General features: G+C 35.2%; 1 protein-coding gene across 4 annotated transcripts; it reads left to right on the plus strand.

The window, feature by feature from the left end:
* The first annotated feature begins 1,469 nt into the window (after positions 1–1,469).
* LOC135683986 (rabphilin-3A) lies at positions 1,470–20,183 on the plus strand. 4 transcript variants are annotated; one of them, XM_065199416.2, is made up of 17 exons: positions 1,470–1,985; positions 5,051–5,185; positions 5,728–5,871; positions 7,245–7,362; positions 7,756–7,842; positions 8,592–8,669; positions 9,009–9,117; positions 9,816–9,947; positions 10,572–10,916; positions 11,555–11,634; positions 12,955–13,029; positions 13,942–14,051; positions 14,493–14,619; positions 14,816–14,997; positions 16,659–16,740; positions 17,282–17,378; positions 18,130–20,183. In XM_065199416.2, exons 2-17 carry the CDS (start codon positions 5,115–5,117, stop codon positions 18,267–18,269), a joined length of 1,977 nt encoding a protein of 658 aa, XP_065055488.2. In that variant the 5' UTR covers positions 1,470–1,985; positions 5,051–5,114; the 3' UTR covers positions 18,270–20,183. The 4 variants fall into 4 exon arrangements, with proteins under 4 accessions (XP_065055488.2, XP_065055487.2, XP_065055491.2 ...); XM_065199415.2 differs by lacking the exon at positions 1,470–1,985 and adding an exon at positions 2,113–3,069; XM_065199419.2 differs by lacking the exon at positions 1,470–1,985 and adding an exon at positions 2,117–3,069 and having other exon boundaries at positions 14,834–14,997.
* The last annotated feature ends 128 nt before the right edge of the window (positions 20,184–20,311 follow it).

The following is a 20,311-nucleotide window of genomic DNA, read 5'->3' on the forward strand; positions in this document are numbered from 1 at the left end:
GCATTTTTGTAGGTTTTTATATGAGGTATAAAATTTTCATAATTATTTGGAATTTACAGTAAAAAGAAACATTGTCTTGTTGCTGTTAGGAATTGAAATTGAGTTTGTTTAGGTATCTTCAAAGTTACTGTTTTAATTTATTTTTTTACCCAAATTTTGACGGGTCTTCCGATAACTACGTTTCTTTAAAGGACTTTAAGAAAATTCTTGGTTCGTCTTGCTCTGCAGAATACCGAAATGGTTGTCAATCTGAGGATTCAGTTGATGCATTTTTAACACAGATGAAAACAGCGAAATCCTCAATAAAGAATAGATTATTGGAAGGGTTGCATTCGTGAAAATCAGGGTCTTCTATCGAGTGGAGAAATTAAGATAAGCAGGGATGAATACAGAAAGTGTTCTGAAACCAAAACTAGGTGTAGAAATATTTCTACAGGAAAAAACAATTTCATGATATACGTATAACAAGGATGCTTTGAAGGATATAACTTAGTATCAGTCATTTAGTTTCGATTCTCTTAATTTTGACGTCATTGTCCATCGCATACATCAAAGGAATCATTCCCAACTAAGCCATTGTTGGATGTATTTACGTATAATCACAGCCTTTAAATCACTAAAACGTATAATTACAATACTTTTCTATGTATTTTTACTTGCTTATCACTCCACAATTACCCATGAAAACAAAATAAGCCTCGGCAACAAAATTTTAATTTGTGAATTAAGAAAAGGCCACTGTAGCAGGCTGCTCGACGGGCTCCAAGGAGTTCTTGCGGCGAAAAGTCGATAAAAATGTAGCAAATATGAAACACCGCAATACGCCGAGAATAATTTTAATTGCCACTTGCAATATTTGACGACAAGTTTAATCACAATTGAAAGTTTCCAAAAGGAATATTGATGACATTTAAGATTTAGACAAAATAATGTAACTTTTTGAGTCAAAACAGCAGACAAAAATTGTAAGAAAAAATTTTTGTAGGGAAGAAAGGAATAAAGGATTGATTTTGACAGCTGTTTTTAAGAAGTAAATAAAAAGGAGGGAAAACAGTAAAAATTAAAAAATGCAGTTGAAAATTAAACTAATTAAGAGGAACCTATATTGAATTATAATGTTCTCATAAAAGAAAATATTGGATATTCCAAGAGGAATACTTTATAGCTACAAACAACCAGATATTAGCAAGACAAACAATCACGGTTCTAGTTATCATTTAATGAAAACTTCTTTCAGCAATAGAAAACTTTGTAATCTGACTGTATGGTCTTGGTTCTGCAGTTTAGTGCTTTAATGCAAAAACAACGGAGATGCTAATTCAATCAAATTAAAGCATAGTTTGGTCTCTATACTTTTTCCGCATAGAGTTATATCATCTAAATGTAAGGATTAGATAAATCAACCGCCATAGCAAAAAGCTTGGAGCTCTTCACTCCGAAAAAATAAAATAGTATTCGATTTGTTCTTTATCTCTTCAAGATAATTGTGCCACCAGGAGGATAATGGCACATTCGAAAGCGTCGCGAGGTGTTGTTTTGAGTAGTATTTAGAACTGCCGTAGGTAATTCCTAACTAATCTGGGTTATCAAAAGTAAGTTGATTTGGTACGTATCAAAACATAAGAAATGTTGTAGGCCCTGTACAGTGACATCTTTGTTTTGATTCGATCTCAAGCTTAAAAAATTCGTTGGCTAATTGTGCAATGATTGCTTTTTCGCATGATTTGAATGTTTACCTGATACATTTGTTCAAAGATTTGAGAATATAAATTTCAACAGCTCTTCTTTGTTGAAAAGGTCGAGCTTGCGAGCGTCATAGAATTAGCCACAAATGCTCGGAAATCCTTGCAGACAATCTGCGTTTGTCAGACCGTTTTTCATTCTAACAGCTTCACACGAGGATGCAGATGGCTGGATAGAATTGAAGACTTCAGTCAGATTTGGAAAATTGTATTGCAGTCATCCTCCATTTTGAGTGCAGTTAGGTAAGTTGGGCGACCTCGCTCACGTGGCTTGTTTATAAAAGATTTTACATTAGATTTCCATAAACTGGAAGCATAAGGTGGGAACAAATTAACATGGTAGAAAATGGAAGCCAAGCCCCTTATGCTAAGCTCAAAGGAGCAACAGTGGTATCGAAGAAATCCTTAATAACTCAAAGCGAATCTGATAAGAGTTTCTGAGTTACTGTTTGAAAATAGCCTTAGCAAGAAACGGTAAATACTTGATGTGAAATTTAGTGCTTTTCAGGTCATCGTGGAGGCTTTTCAGTAAAAGTATGCTGGCTTCCAAATCAAAACCAACTTATAGTTTCAGGATGAGACCTAAGTTTCCAATATTTTTCGTCGTCTTACATCATTATGTTTGTTATATAGTACACGATATTCAGAGACTTATGACTCATTAGAACTGACCATTAAGATCCCAGTCCTTCTGAATCAACTGCGAAATAATTTCTTCGTGTTGGCGGTTCTGAAGCGGTCGAATTACTTGGAAAGCGGAGCAGCGTGGGCATTGTAGACTAAATGCAAATTAGTGTAAAGCCAATCTTGCGCATCAAAAAAAAGGAAATTGTTTGCAGCCACGTCTAGCACGAACAAGATCCAATAATCCAATAATCAGTGCAAGTTGACAGAGATCTGAATGCGAAAAGGTTGAAAAATTCAAGGAAGTGCGAAAAACATACTTCGCTTCTTTATTATCAGCATTCGACACTGACTTCAATAGTCCACTAAAAATGGGAAACAACTTTCGATATGATTTGGCATTGATGCTATTTATTGCTTGGTCTAATAATTTAGAATAATTCCCGGTCATTATTACATTGTTTTGAAGGGCGGAGCCAGGCAGTCTCACCCAGAGGTTCCTGTGTGCATGTACGCATGCGTTACTTTATAGAAACAAACAAGTAGTAATATTGCTTTTTGTATAGGCCTAATTAATTCAAGGACTTTTGGAGTTTTGCATTGTGCTGTTATGTTGATGTTAGGGCGATAATTTGTTTAGTTTGGGGACATGGATCCATTCACACCTCATACAAAGTACTCTCGAAAAGTGTGCAAATAATTGGTGAGTTACAAAGAGCTATACAAATGGGTGCTTGGTCATTTCGTGTGGCAACCAAGACCTCGTTGTAATACTTCCTTTGGACTTTGCAAAGTTTTTATTTTCATTTGGCTTTCATCGCAAAACTTTCAGCTGTAATTAAACGAAACGTGTTCCTCTATTATCGAGGAATATGTTTGCTTCCTAGGGCGACTTAAGAACCTGGCAGGCTATGTCAAAATTAATGCCTACCTTCCTGCATGAAAGTTGATACCCAATGTTTTGCTGATAAAATTGTAATGCATATTGTACCTACTTTTATCACGTGGCTCAATTATTGCTGCATCTAGTACCTGTTGCAGCACCTTTCGCTGTTTGACTCTCCTTTCAACGGTTGTCAAATATTTGATTTTGACGCTTAGATTGCTTTGCGATTCTAATCAGAAACAAATGCAAACATATAATTTCAGATAAAGTCAGGTATGTATAGCTAAAGTAATAAAGCTGATATCCACATTATTAAATAAAGTTTTGGCGACTTAAATTAACAGGACCGACGTGTTTTTTGATGTAAACAACAACAATAATGTCAATGAAACCAAGTTGCCCATGGCCTATACACATGGATTTAAGATGACTAAAAGCACACTCATTTTTCATGCATCCTGATAGATCCAAAGTATTTTTTCTAACCTATTCTCTGTTCCAGGCAATTTTTTATCTTCTTATCTACCAAAAATGGATCACAGAATGGAAATCTTTAAGTTCAAAATACTATGTGCCGAAATGTTCATGTTGTCTGGGCCGTCAGGCAGCGAATAACCCCATTTTCAAAATTTTGCTTTTCCTACACATTTCAATGAAATTTGTTGCTGTAGTGAAATTTCTTCACTACAGCAGCAAATTCCGGTCAAATCTGAAGAAATATCTAAATATTCAAAACAAAGTAACTCGTGACCTAACGGTCCAAACAATATGGAGTTCTCAATATAAACTAATTTCAAGATAAAGATTTCAAATCTGAAGTCCATTTTTTAGAAAGATCTGTAGATGGCGAGATGCAGATTTGATGATATCAACCTGTAACGGTGAATTATATGGAATTTCCATTGTAAATATAGAAGGCACTTGTTGGCAAAGGGGGGGCATTTCCATGAGCTGCATGCAAGCACTTTACCTCTGTTTCTGATCATTGGAAGGATGTGCCCTCAGTGCCCCAGTTCCTGTGTCGATGACTGCCCATTACCAGTGCCTGTCACCTCAACTGGATATGTAGCATTGTTCAACAGTCTGTTAAGAGTTTGCTAGTTGCATCAACCAGTGCTGTTTATACTGGAACTAGAGGGCTATTAGCAATATTTTTGGGTTTCCAGGAACCCTGAAAGGTCTAAGCAGTGGGCTCGTACTGTACACTTCTGCCCACTGTGACAAAAGGGAACAGTTTTTTCTGCTACACCACAGTTATGACTGTAAATATGATAATATAGATATGCATGAAGCCCCATAGATTCCAGTCTAGTGTACAGCTAATGATACAGTAGGCTTGAAAAGCCTGCTTTTCTGTAATAAATGCTAATTAAAGGGAAATATTTGTTTTGTAATAATGTGGTAGTAATTGTTATGAATCACCACCCAGAATAACATGGATATGTTTGAATTTGTCTCACCTGTTCAAAATGACATGAAAAGAATTCTAATTTCATACACTTATTGCCCATAGCGGGCACCAGTCTTGAAAAATGTTGGTAATAGAACCAAATGCTTGAAGTTGCTTGGAAAGTGAACATAATGAGCAATTATAGTAGGAAAACCATATGATATATTTTATTCAAAAGGGGCAAGCATATGTTAATTTGAAGTGATAAAACAAAACTTTTATTTGTCTACTTCATAGCAATTTACCTGATCTTGTCATCAAACAGTTTCAGTTAGCATTATTCTTATTATGCATTGTGTATTTTTATTACCTGTCTGCTTGACAAGTTTCCACATTAACTTGTTATAGATACCTGAAGGCAGAATGAACAAATTCTGAATAGCAATGGTTTAGATTGAAAGACCTCTTTAATATGGAATCTGGGAATGATCATGTCGATAAATTTGTTTGTCCTAATGACAGGCAGCTGGCACTTAGAGGAAGGTATTTGAAAATAACATATTTTGGTTTTTTGTTTTTACTTAAAAGGCATTGAGGCCCATAGAAATGGGATGATGTCCCACTTTACATGTGGAATGGTATGTCCCACTTGACATGTGGAATGGTATTCACCTTTTTAGATTCCCCACTTGAAAAGAGCAGCCTCTTTAAAAGATTTGGATTCTTTTGGTAGAAATAACTGCCTTTGATGAACAGTGCAGTTGAAGTGGTATAAAGTTTCAAATTAAGATACATTTGTATTAGAGATTATGTAACTGACCTTTCCCTTTTTACAGCTTCTGCACCTTTAAACTGCCAAAGAAACAATATAACCTTTTTATTTCAATTTTGTTTTTTCCTTGGTAAGGTTTCAGCAAAAGTTTCTTTGATCATATTTGTTATATTCAATTTTGATAGTTTGAAAGTTCTAAGGTTTTGTTTCTCATCCTGATTGCACTTACTCAGCATCAATAAATAAAAATGTAAGCACCCAGTTGTTTCTGCCTCCTTGTGATTTAGATTTTTTCTTTATATTTGTTGTTTAGATTAGATATTGGTTGGTCAACCTTTGCTGAAAATGTCTACAAAAGAAGTTATGTTGCACCAATAAGTGATGAAGAGCAAGTACGGATAGCAAATATTTTGCTTCAAGCAAAGGAAGTAGAGGAGAAAGAGCAAGAGAGAATAGGGTATGTGCTTTCTTGTGAAGCCGTGTTTTGAAGTCTTTTCCATTATGTTGATATATGAAACCAAACCCAGTCCAGGTAATATTAGGCATACAATCGCAAATGCACACCTCCATACACGCTTGAAACTGCAGAGGTGTGTTTTTTATTTTTAACTCACTATTCTAAGGCACAGTTCCATGTTTTGACTTGCTATTCTTTTCACTTTTGTTTCTTGAATTTCTTGTTTATTTTCTCTAAAGTACTTTTTAATTTCTTTTGTGTGTGTTTATCTTGATGGCATTTCCAGGGGGCATTATAACTCCGTAAGGCTCTGTTTCAATTACTATGTTTCATTATATGTCTCCGTTCTCTCATTCCAGTTTTCATATTTTCTTGAACACATTTCCCTGAGCCACTTTATTTTGGTCAAAATGATAACGTGGGTGTTTCCATTACTCCATGCCTCTGTCTTCACTGTTCCAAATAAAACAATGCATTTTCAAATAATTCCATTTTTGAATGACTCCATTTTGAAAAGTGTTTTTGAATGACTTTGGTTTGGTGTCAAATGACTCCCTTTTTGAGCATATTAATCGAACTCAAAATCTAAGATTGAATCATTTGAATCCGTTCTCATTTGAAAATGGAGTACTGGCAACAGGGCCTAAAAACTTGTATGCTTTTTGTTAAATTATTTGCTTTCTCAAAAAGCTTCTTCTAAATTCTGTCAAATCTATTTAGTAGTATGAAAACCTCAAACACTTTTTCAAACAGTGATACTTCCATTAAATTACATACATGGCATTTAAATGGCTATCAAGTTTTCATAACAATTGTAAGGTCTCCATTTTGTGGATCGCACATCATCACAGGCCAAAACTTACAATGTGTGCGATTACTAGCACTGATAAACTTCATACTACCAGGACTGCAAACCTGTTAGCCTTCAATTCATATAGTTGCATAGATATCTCAGTTATTTTCTATGATACTTGAATCCATGCTGTGTTTGAGATTGTAGAATGCTTCAATTTAACATGTTTATATTCAAAATTATGCATAAGGCCTATTTGATTATCATGTAGGAACCAGAATAAACTTTCTCAATTCATTTTCATGGGGCAGAAAGCCTGTCATACAGTAAATTAAATCCTCAACAAGATGCCCATCGCAATGGCTTATTTTTGTCTGAAGTCAAAATGTAAACAACTTTTGTTCGTCTGATCTATATTAACCTCTTGCAATTGATTTATTTTTCGGTTTCCTGTCACTAATTCCACAAATAGCAACTGCAATTTTAATTTGTGTTTGTTGCTGACCCTTCCTCCAACTGTCTGCCATTTGGCTATCAGCCCACTGCTCTCATTTATCTTTAAACATGTTTGAATTTCTAGACTTCTTGTTGATAAGGTGAACAGCTTGAAAGACAACAAAAGAGGTGATGGAGAAACATCATGTCTGGTTTGTGGCATCAAAAAGGGCTCATTAAAACCTTGCATTGTTTGTTCTCAGGTGTGTTAGGGCACTTATTTCAAAAGGTTTTTGTTATAAATTATATGTTCAATGTGAATGTTTAAGAGTGCATACAACATGATACTTTTAGAATTTCCTCCTTTTAAAATTATTTTGTAAGGTTTCATTGAAACTTCTTGTGTAATATCCTGAACCTTTTTCTTTCAATGGCAGTTCACAGAGGCCCATCTAAGTAGATCTCGATCTAAATAGCTCAAAATCACATTGAGCCGCTCCAGTCATAATATAATATGTTGTATATACTTTTTAATTGTGTAGAGTTCTGTCTACACCATTAATGTCTCTGCAGCAGGCTCTCTAGTAACCATTATCAAAGTAGATTCATATATAATCGAATGTCTTTATCTCTAAAAGATTTTCATTATATTACAGGGTGTATGCCCGAAATGTGTTAAAGAGAGTGCAGATGCATCAGGGCTTAAAAGAGTATTCTGTATCATTTGTTGGGAAGAAAGGGAGGTAATTATACAACAGTATATCTAGATAATCTGCCAGATTTCGCATTTATTGATCTTTCAGTGTTTGCATGTTCAGTTCTCTCAAAAACTTACCAATAAGCAAATCATATTCAACCTTATGTTTTGGATCTTTTGAATCATGGAATTTTAGGAAATTTTAGCTTTTTAAAACACAAACTGATCACATCCAAGGAAAAATTAGTTTCTCAAATAAGCGTCTGTCATTTTGAGACTTGCAAGCAAAACCAAATCTTGTATTGATGTGAGCAGGCACCAGAGACCATAGTACCGATTTTTGTTCTTGAAAGTTTTGGAGGGGCCAACATGCAAGAGACCTAAAGCAAGGCTAAAACTATCCCTGCCCCCTGCTTTCCTGGATGTGAATCAATAGGTTGCAAGAAAGGTTAGGGTCGTTTACTCTAGACCTAAAGATCAGTGGCATGAGACCTTAACATGACCAAACTTTCTCTCAGAGTGAGGAGAGTTGCAAGCTCTCTGTAATTCCAGGCAAAGGAATCATCTAGGTGTGGTCACTTGGAGAGAAATGACCAAGACACTGCTCGATAAGCATCGCTTTTCAGTGTCCTAAAACTACCTTCGGAAGCTAAGTCGCAAACGATACAACAGGGGCTATAATTTATTTTAATGGTTTTATTGTAGAAACCTGCTCCTATTCTAGAGCATTTATTTGTGGCTGCATAATTTTTTTAAATGCTATTTCATTGCATAGTTATATTTTTTTAATTGCAGCTTTGGAAGAAGTCAGGTGCTTGGTTTCTCAAAAGTATGCCGGTTTTCATAACCCCAGAAGAACGATTAGCCAGAATGGTATGTTTAATTAAAACTATTTGGTTGTAACTTCTCAGCATAATGCAGCAAAGTTTAATAACCTATTTGCCTGATAAAATTATTCAAAACGTTTTCAGCCCAATCAGCTCTTATATTCTAATTAAAAGCATTTAGCAAAAAATGAAGACCTGGCCAGTTTGAGCATTATATTATTCCAATATTCCAATATATTATGTTTTAAACTTCCTGTTGGTTGACAGTTCAAATCTTCATGACAGTAAGCTTTAAAATGACAGAAATTTAGAAAAAGGGATTCTCTGTTGACTGAAATGCCAAAGCAGGGAGTTTTTCACGCATCTAGTTTATTCTGCTTTTTAGAGAGCAGAAGGGTATGATGTCCCAGAAGGATATGATCCAGTCAACCTTCTGAATCCACGAGCATCTGTGACCACAAGCATTAGAAGGCCATCTTTCTTTACGGAAGACGGTAAGCTCAGTTTTCTAACCAAATTTTCTTAACACAACACATTGGACCAAATAAACTTTTGGTACCAGACAATTGCAGGATGGCAAGAAAAATTGGAAATATGACATTCTAAAGTACTTTTCATCCGAATATAAAGGTCGATAATGACCGAAACAAGCAAAAATTTGTATCCAGAAACTGGGTACTATGTATAAATTTCTTTTTACTTTGCAAAGATACATAATTATGCTTTCTTTCCGCCTTTCCGTGTTCTCTGCAGACAACCAGTTTGGGAGACGCGAAGACGTACCAAATAAAAAATTTCTTTGGCAAACTGATCTAAATTGCAAAAGTTGGTTTTTAAGAGAGCAAGACGCCTTTCGAAACGTTTTGAATATATGACCTGTGAGAAATTTCTTGATTCAATGTACGATCATGGAAGAGATGGTTTGAAGGTTTTTGATGCAGCCTACTTCTATGTTGTTTGGCTGTCAAGCTACTTTTTACATCTCAAATTGTTTTAATGTTAAAAAACAAGCAAGATTTAGTGCCAGAACAGTTTTGATATTTTGAAAGTGATTTTGATTGAAAAACGGTGGAGGATAATGTAAGAATGGATTTTGATTGGAAGCAAAAACTACGATTCAAGGGAGCAAAAATTATTTTTACTATCACCACGCTGTGATTCTTGAATCAGGTGATTTGATTTTGTTTTCCAGACGAAATCACAGACGAATCTGGCGAAGAAACTGATGATGATATTTCATCGTACTTCGAGGTATCATCTGATGCTTGCCAAGGAAAAACAAATGGATTTAATCTTGGCATCGATGTTAGTGAAGTCAGCAAAGGTTAAAGATACTTTTTTATTGAACAAATTTCGTATCACTTCCATGTTTTGAGGCTCGCATTATTTGTTTTTATGTAGGTTTACTAAATTTAAACTTTCGTGTTTTCATTAACACACTTCAGAAATCAGTCCGATAAGAAATAAATATGACTTCACCTAAGCGAAATTCTTGATCTTATAAAATGATACTACAAGTGATGGTTTTTTTTGTATTTGTATGTTTGTGTGATCATTTTCAATTCTTCATTTGCTACTGTAAACGGTTTCTGCATAAAATCTCGTCGCCCGGATAAGTAATCCTTTTCTCACACATAATTTCTGCTTGTTCTTCCTTCATGTTGTTTAGTTAAGGTCATAAGTCTTCAAGATTTTGAACAGCATTGTAAACGCTATATAATGCTCCTTTGGGCCTATTCGATTTTGGACGTCCATAAGGCAGGATAAAAAGAAAAAGGGATTTAACAGAGATGGGGGCTTCAAGAGAATTAAGACTTGTTTTAAACATTTTCTTGGAATAGAAGGAATTATTGGAGAGGGGGTGTTATTAAGAGAGCGATATATCAAGATAAGGCCAAACCCAGCTTTGACTGTATTTTTTCATGTTACATAACTTTTTTCCTTGCAGAAATACCTCGTTCTGTCACGCCACCTGAAATATCGTTGATACCTGAGACACCAGATTCTCAGCAACACCCATCTTTTGCAAATGCGTTTGACCAAGCCGATGGCTTTGGGTCTAATGATTCACTGAGCCCTCGAATTAGGCCTAGGTCTACTAGCAACATGTCAGAAAACAAGAAGAAGCTAGCAATGAAGTTTCGAAAGAAGGGAAAAGATGCACACTCGCAGAACCCAAAGGACGAATCTGAATCAGGGCAGGGAAAAGACGATCAGGATATTGATCAAATTTTTAAAAGCTACGAACAAGAAAATGGTCTAGAAGAATCAGAAGAAAAACCTGAATCATTTGGTAGGTTTCTTGCCTATTGGTAGAGCGTGTCTACAAACCCGCTCTTTTTTACCTTGCCCTCTGTTCTAAATTGTTAATGACTTGATATGTTTAATTTGTGGTATGAAATCGCCGTTTTCATTCCGTCTCTGTAATGGGTTACAATGATGTTTAAAAGAACTTGAATCATAATCTTTGTACAACGGAGTAACAGTGTGACGTCATCAGAAATCTGTTTTAAAATTGTTTGACTTTTGACCACCTTCCCTGGAAGAATACCAATAGATACCCTTTAAAATACCAAGTCAGTTAAACATGTTGCACACTGGCTAAGATATAGTAAGGGGGAGAACTGAGTTGCTGATGAAAATGTGCTGTTTTAGATTGTTCTTAGATTTTAAAAACCAAAACCAAACTACATAGATTTGATTGGGAGAGAGCATTGCTCGTGTGGTCATATTTCAGCCAATTTGTTACACATTTAACTAATTTTGCACAGTCAGAAGTATTTCGTAATGGTTATATATTGTGTTACGTCATTAGTTTAAACTCTTTTATCATTGTGAGATCAAGATGTTCTTTCTATCGTTAAGTTTCATTCTATTGTTTCAATGGTTTTATCAGTCTAATTCATAAAACTTCGCTACCTCTCTTTTAAGGACCCCTTGGCATGCTGGAGTTTACGCTACAATATGATTCGAAAACATTAGAACTGTTGGTGATCGTTCACTGTGGAAAGGTGATTCACTTATTTTATTTTATCTTACAACGCTGTTTTATATCGTTATTAAACTCTCAGATGGCTTCTGGTAATGAATGCACTTGAAACAGCCTGCATGATTCGTAACAAACAACAGCCTGGTCTAATTGCTTGTAGGCTCGACAATCTTCGTGTAGACTTTGAGGGTTAACTATTTCACATATCAAATATCACCCTTCAAATATCACTTTGGATTATTTTATTTTGCTAAAAACTGAAAAATGTTTTGAAAATATTTGATGAAGAACGTGGCTTTGACACAGAGACCTTTTCCCCTTCAACCTTTTTGTATTAAAAGGATTTTTCGGTTTGGTCAAAAATCGCTATTTACATCTGCTAAAGGACATTAATTGATCAATCAAACCTCCCGTTTGTCGTTTTTGATGGTGTGAAACAAATGTTTAAGTTCATTTGATCATCACAAGCTAAACCAATGCACTGATTATTCTGCGATCCATTCTCCGACGAAAAATCTCCACAAGTTCCTATTGAATCTTCGCCTACCCGAGTGGCGGCGCCAGCTACTGCAGAGTGGGAGGGGAATAGGCGTGATGAGTGAGACCACGCCCCTTTTGTCCCGTTTCAGTTGAATTTTCCTCAGGTGAAAATAGGATCTACCCCTACCTAACGTTTTTTAATCAATTTCTAGATAGACTATGCGGACAATGTTTTGACAAAATTGGGGGGTAATTTACCCCACCATAACCCTTGGCGCCGCCACCAGCCTACTCTTACCTCGGTTTGACTACTCTGGAAAAGGCACCAAAGTTAAATGTTAATTTTTATAACCACTTTTCAAATCAATAAATCTTTAAGCCAGTTGAAAGTGTAGCATCGGCAGTGGAGACAAGAGTATATCTGCAGAAATCAAGCCATTTAACTGAATGATTCATTCGAATTTCGCAACCCATTGTGTTTTAGTTTGTTGCGCGTATTTTCAGTTTTGATGTAGTCGAAACATTTTAAATCCCCAAGTAGAATGCCTAAGCTGGCCTAGCTAAACTTCAAAGCTAGTCATAATTTTAACTGAATCCAATATACTGCGATCCTATGTTTTAACCTATATTTATATTTTGACTTAATCTCATAACTGATATTGACTGAATCCTGTATACTTCTGTCGCCCTCTCTTACAATTTTGATCAATTTAATTAAAAATTGGCACTCCGTTATAACACTAACTAAATAACCAGTTTAAGACGTGTTTTGTTTGATCGAAATGCGATCAGTACCTTAAAACAGATTTTTCTGAAGGCGTATCTTGAAGTCAACATATAATGGGATCTTGTTTCTTGAAAGGGTTTGAAGGCAATGGATCATGGGAAGTCTTCGGACCCATATGTAAAAGCGCATCTTTTACCTGGAGCTTTGAAGGTATTTCCTTTATATCCCATCTTAGTTTTTGAGGTAGAAGACATCCTTCTGCATTTTATATCTTCCGTTTTAAACAGAGGATTGATATTTTCAGGAACCTTCTAATAGCAAGCTACTTTGAGTAGGAAGCAAATCCTTTTTGAACTGCATGTATCATGGATGCTTCTGAATTAATATGAATTTTGAGTCATCCGACAGTCCAATTTTTCTGGTTGCTAAGGTAACGTTTTCCCTAAAGAAAACGAGAATGCGTAAAGCGTCAGGTTGAATTCTAGCTTGTATTTTAGCTGGAAATAGCTGGTTTAACAGGGACCTCATCCTAGTTTAAAGGTTGACGTCGCCCGATTGCCTTCACTTGCCTGTCACTGCAATCAAGCAGGAGTTTGTTGTTTGGGTTGTATGATGTTTGTATTTTGTTGGCTTCTCGTTTTCATATCCTTATGTGATGTGTTTTTCCTGTTGTGAGTTGATAGCAGCGTTATGGAAATGGAATATACCTTGCTGTACGCTACTGAGAAGTATTCTCATAACATCTACCCATCTAGATTTTCGCGTTAAGGGCGTTAAATTAAAAGAATCCAGAAAGCATGTTGGTCATGCACTTATTGACCTCGCACAAAATATGAAAAGTCCACGCGAAGACACTGTCTTCCTTTATTAGGTTTGTGAGGAATGTTTTCAAAGTAGCAGAAAGTTGTTGCCCTGAGTGAAGATAAATACTTTGATTGAATCTGGTCTACCTCTAGTAGGTCTAGTCTGCATGTTCTTTTGTGTATTGCCATTTAAAGAAGAGCTGTTATCGACCGTAGCTTCAATGAACAGCCCACTTGTTTCCTTTTTCTAAGTATTTGTTTAGTCTTTAAGACGGTTTCAACAGCTTCGTTTTTTCATGTATTGCTGTTTGCTCTTTAGTCAACGAAGAAAAGAACTCAAACAGTATTGAAGAATTTAAATCCAGTTTTCAATGAGACGTTGATTTACCATGGAATTTCACAAAAAGACATTTCGCAAAAGATACTCAGGTATCCAGCACAATCCTTTGCTAAACTCGTAGTGATTCACTGTATTTGTCAGACGATGTTTGCTAGGTTTTTAGATAAATCTCAATTTTACTGGCAATTTCTAGCTTTTGTTCTTCTGTCTTCGATTTGATTTTATCTTTTCTCACTTTAATGATTCTGTATTCCTTGCAAGTTAGATCAAGCTTGCATTTTCATATTGATATATTAGTTAGACGAAGCTAAAGAAATCTCCAATTTTGTCTGAGAAAATGTGGAATGATTGCAAACGCCTAAAACCTAAGATTCACAAATATACCAATCTGCTATAGTATACCAATTCTTTTCTCTTTTGCTGAGCCCTTTTACTTTGATGTAGGCAAAGCACGTTTTGAATTGTATGTTCTTGGTTTTTTGTTTCTCCAACAACCAGTGAGTGATAATCATATTAATTTTAATCGTCAGGTTATCAGTAATGGATGAAAACAAACTTTCAAGCAACGCGTTTATCGGAGAAACCTGTGTGCCGTTGAAGAGCCTCATCAATAGGCCAGTTCAGCGTTTTAGAAGGCTTCTGGATGAACAATCTGACGTAATTTTGACTTTCATTTATACTCTATGGTTTCATCTTTGCGTGATTTGTCATTTGTTATTTGTGACGACAAGTATAACTACTATTTTTTGTACTGTTTTGGCTATATTCTTCAGTACCAGAAAAGCATTAATGCAAAAGTATTGCATTTGATAATGCTAAGACAACAAAAGCATTTCGATTATTATTTTATTAGCAGCTTGATTTTGTTCAGGACATTTCATATGAAGAAATCGTCGACGTTGATGACATCCCAGGCCGAATTGAGCTCGCTCTGCATTACTTATCGAAGCAACAAAAGCTTGTAGTTGGAATCATTAGGTGCGCTGGTCTCAAGGCGATGGATCCCAATGGGTACTCGGATCCTTATGTGAAATGGTGAGCTCTCTAATCAGTTATCATGTATTCTGAGAGATGTAAATAGAAAGCCACAGGAATAAACTAATGCTGTTCTACTTTTCCTGTTTTTATAATATTGTAGACATCTAAATGAAACAATGTCTTAAGGAATTGGAATGCCAATGGGTCCATCTTTAGCGTTGCTTTTAAAAGATTCGTCAATGAGATACCGAACTAATAATGGTTACGAGTTGGTTTAACAAGGAAGGTTGTTAGCATTTCAATGGATATTTCATATGCTATGTCTGAGCATTGATGTGGTAAAAAGTTCCGGACGTTTAGGGACGCTAACTGGAAAGGAGGCATTTTGTGGACCCAGTGAAAAAGAGGTGTTCAAAGTTTAGAGTGTCCATCTCTAGATGCGCCCTGGTTCCAATTTCTAAAACTTTTTGCTAGGCCCATGTTTTTATTACATCTTCCATACAGCTTTACCTTTCAAGTACTGCAGGTCTTTTTCCTTGAAAAACTTAAGCTCATTTTGGGCCATTTCTGTCGTCATTCTAGCAAACATGGGACATATGATAAACTATGTCATACTTCTACCTAGCGTTTCTTAATTTGTTTTTTGTCTACTTTATCGAATCCCGTGTCCTAAAAACGAGCTTTGTTTCCATGAAAAACTTATCTTTTTTTTGTTGATCACTTGTTGATGCAAATTAAGCAAACGAAATTCGACGCCGATTCTATTTCTTAGTTTCAACTGGTTTTCACAATGTTTTTATTGCAACGAATTTTTCTAAGCATCACATCTGCTGTTGAAGTATGATGACAAATGACAATAATATGGGGAAATTCATCCAGCTTACGCATTTTCTTTGTATCCTGGTGTTGTTTGTCTTGACTTCTTGCTCTAGGACTTATTGTGCTTTCAATGAAAGTACGTCATATAATGATAAGAATTAAAGATATATTGTTAGGAGATTCGTCAATGGATGTCAGTCTATTGAAATAAACAAGGCGTTTACTGTATAACACCATTTAAAGTCACGTCGGGATTTCCTTTGTTTGTTATCAATAGGGTCCGGAAAAACCACCTTTTAGTCCGACTTGGTACTAATTGGTGTCGCTCGTCTATATTCTGTCTGTATAGTGTATACCTTATTTGTATATAAGCATACTAGCCCTATTTTTATTGTTGGTAAGAGAGCTGAGTTCTTCAAGAAAAATCTCTTTATGAAATCATATGCCATCTCATTGTTAAAAAGGTCTGAAGCAACAGAAATGAGCCAAAAGTCTGTGTTCCTTATCTATGTTCCTTAAACACATATTGAATATCATGTGACGTTCATATTTGTTCCGCAGTCATTTAATAGGAAATTTGGGTATATTCTGGTAGCTAGATTTTTATAGATAACAGTGATATTGCTTAAAAATAAAAGTCGAATGTTTCCATAAAGTTTAACTTAATATTGGTTCAGATTCAGAATGATATTGTAAGTTAAATAACCTTCTTTGCACCTCCTGGCACAAATTCCGAAGTGAGGTAATCCCCCGAGATTTCTCCGCCAAACGCAGGCGGCGCAGCTACCGAAACCTACAACCATCTTTACAACTCCTTTTCAGTACATTTTTTACTGGAATTTTTCATTCGTTCAGCTTCATTCGGATCTGTTATCAAGTTTAATATTTCGTATTTACAGCTACCTTCTACCAGACCCAAAGAAAAAGTCGAAAAAGAAAACAGCTATCAAGAAAAAGACGTTGAATCCTGAGTTTAATGAGGTTTGTGGTAACCAATATTCTCCACTGCCCCTTTAAGTTGACGATTCGAATCCTTTTCTTTTAATTGTAGAAAGCCTTTTTAAATATCGATTTAAAATATTTGTTAAATGCAGTTAATCAGTTAAGTTTAAAATAACTTAGACTTTGAAAGGCTGATATCCAAGGGGCATTTTTTCTATTTGATGTCTCTGGAATTTTATCAAGTGATGTTCACCTTAGTAAAACATACAACTTTGGAGATAATATTATTGATCAGAAGACATTTTGCTACTTTTCAAAAATAAATTTTTCCACTGTCCTAAATGTTGTCTTGGTTTTTTAAAAATAATTTTATTGTATTATTCTGGAAATGCGATCCACACTCGATGAATTTTATTGCTGACTCAGTGATTCTGATATATCTTCCTGTAGCGGCTTTTTAGTTCAAGCTTTTTGCAATGGCTCCATAACATACGTCTGAAAATATTTCGACTCTCGATTTTACATTAAAGACTGTTTGCTGGACATCAGGCCCCTAAAATTTCAAGCTATTTTTTTCAAGGAATTTACTTATGAAATATCACACGATGAACTGGTCAAGAAAACATTGTGTATAACAGTGTGGGACTATGATGTTGGAACTAAAAATGACTTCATTGGTACGTTTATCTGTCTTATTTTATCACTGTGTTGAATATAGTTTTGTCTGCACTGTTTCTAAGTGTATTGATCTGTTAGTTATGAAGGAATTGTCACACAGAAGATCGATTTTTTAGAACTTCTTTTTAAACACATTTCCCAATGTAAACACAAACATACCCATCCGTTTCTGTTTTTTCTCAATTTTAAATATCTTTTTAGCGGGCCGTCAAAAATCTTTTTGATAAAACCTTTGATCTTTTCATAAGCACATATCTTGTATTTTTTCCCTTGAATCATACGTCTCTTCTTTCGCATGTAATTGGACTTTGTCTTTTTGTAATTGAGATTTTGACATCTCCCAGCATCTTCTACATTTTCCAGCAAGGCCTCATTGAAATGATTTCTTTAAACATGACAGGAGATACGTCAGAAGGTGAAAACCACATGGCTTAGTCTAGTTCTGAACGGCATCAAAGAATATTCAGATATTCCTTGCAGACAATGCTAAAAGCATACACAGAATTGCGACGATGTGTTCAAACAAAAACTCTTGTCTATATTCTCTTCTAGATTTTGGGCAATCAAAGAATCGATTTCTCAGATTTTGGGCAAAAATAGATCTCTTTGACGGAGAGAACAAATATTGTTTCAATTAAACTGATGAATATGCAATCTTAAATATAAATTATTGAAGTTAAACTTATGCAGGAAATAGTTTGTTTATGCAGTAAAAGCAGAATGTGAAGTGACATTTTGTTTACTTTATAGGATCCTTGACTTTGGGGATCAATGCAAGGGGGGAGGCATTAAAGCACTGGTTTGAGACAATGAAGAAATCTGACAGACGAGTCACTCGCTGGCATACGCTTTCATTCTTCATGCCAAGTGAACTTGAAGAGGTGGATTAGAATTTGAATTACTTGTTTTGAATTTTTGCGTTAGATTTTCTCTCGTTAGAATTAATTTTTAGTGTAGTTGAAAACTAGGTTTGGTAATTCGAAAACTGCGGTGTGTAGATTTGACTTGTTAAGTAAGTATAGTTTTTAAAGGGCTAAAACCACCGCTTGAAATCAATATATTAATTCTTTATCGTTTTATTCTTCAAACAGTCAACTTGATGTCAAAACACTTTGCTACATATATTACAGTATTTCATGCAAACCGCAGATCAGCACTTTGTCGGTTAATTTTTTCTTATGTTTTTACCCCTCTCAGCTTCTTTAAAGCATTGCATGCTCTTATTAAACTACTGCTCATCAACACTCTCATATATTCAACTTAAACCATTTCATTTTTACTTGATTTTCAGAGTTTTTCCAAACCTTTCCCCTAATCAAAATTTCTCCAAACTGCTAAACATCAAAGCTTCGTGCACTGTACTGCACTTTTTCATCCATTATTTTGAATTTAAGTTGTCCGATTTGTTATAAAGTTGGGTAGTCTCTTTTTGCCGTTGTTTTCAAACTTTGAGCACTGTTGCATGTTGACAACTGTGAGTGAAGTGTTTAGAGCCATAAGTAGATGGTTGTGGACATTCATACCCGTTTCCTTGCTTGTCTTCTTCGTGCAGTTAAAATTTGTATATCCGATGTATTTTCCATTGATTATATGTCATTATCATCATCACCATGATGATTTTCAAGGTCATCACAAATCAGTCATTATCGTCACCTGTCAGTCATCATAACTGTCAATCATCGTCACTATCACGGTCCTTTTGAGCATTTCCCATTTCTATGTAACATATTATGTCTTCTTCCATCACATCGTTTTTTCAGTATTCGTTTCATCATCTTTTAGTTTATTTGTAGTAGATCACTGAACATGTTAGGGGAGACGAACAAGGTTCAAGAAGCACCGGTTTGAGCTTAAACATTATGCTTTTTACCCAAGCCAATGTATATTAATGACTCATTGATCAAAACACTTAAGTCTGTTGATCTTCCTATCATGAACTTTTCGCTTTGGGCTTATAGTTTTGGGTCAGATGTATTTGTTGCTACAAGAGTATCAATTTTAGATTATGCTTTTGTCTTCGACACTTTGTAGACTTAAATTATATGATACCGCAAAGAGTTATCCAGTAAGAACGTTTTCTTTAAATCAGCATTGGATTAGAGCTTACTCAATGATTCCCAGCACAGCTGTTCATGTTTCATTTGTTTTTTTAAATGGATTCCATGATGGTGTACTGACAAGAGGCTCTTTGTTAATTCTTTTCAATTCTGTCTAAGGAGCAAAAAGCTAGCAATAGCATCTTGGATTTGGCATTTTATCGTACAATTTTAGATTGTAACTACTTATATTGAAACTATCGGTTTATATCAAATTTAATTTCTTTTCCAATAATTCTGGATTATAAAACCGACTTCAGTTTGCATCTTTCCATATCCCATCCCTCAATCTCCTTGTTACGTTTTCTGAACTTTCCATAGATGGTTTCTTAAAGAATCATTGCTAACAATGAGCCATTGCGCTATGCAAGCATCCCATAATGCATTTTCAGACAATTTTGGTTAATCTGTAGAAGTTTACTGCCATTGTTTGGATCGTCGCCACGCTCGCAAAGGCCCATTGTCAGCAATGTGTCTTTAACGTTTGATAATTAGGGTTTTATGACATGGTTTCGTACTTGCATTCTTCTTATTATGCATACATTCTTGTAAATTCGTATGTTTATCTTTCACCGCTAATTCATTTGAATACTATTCAGATTTTTCAAAATAGCTTGCAACTATTTTCGACCTAAAGTATTTTGTAAGATTAACGCGGGAATACATAATTTGTAAATGCGGCAATTGATACATTGTATTTGTACACAACCTCGAAGTTCTTTCTGTCCAAGTCTGTCCAGTTACATTTGCTCCAAAGTGTTTGGTAAAAAGGTGTTTACGTTCAAAGCCTGTTTACATCTATCTTGTTACAATATGCTTTTTGGTGTAAGATTTCG

The sequence above is a fragment of the Rhopilema esculentum genome, chromosome 7 (assembly GCF_057945365.1).
Source record: "Rhopilema esculentum isolate cy_ngs chromosome 7, ASM5794536v1, whole genome shotgun sequence".
NCBI lineage: Eukaryota > Metazoa > Cnidaria > Scyphozoa > Rhizostomeae > Rhizostomatidae > Rhopilema > Rhopilema esculentum.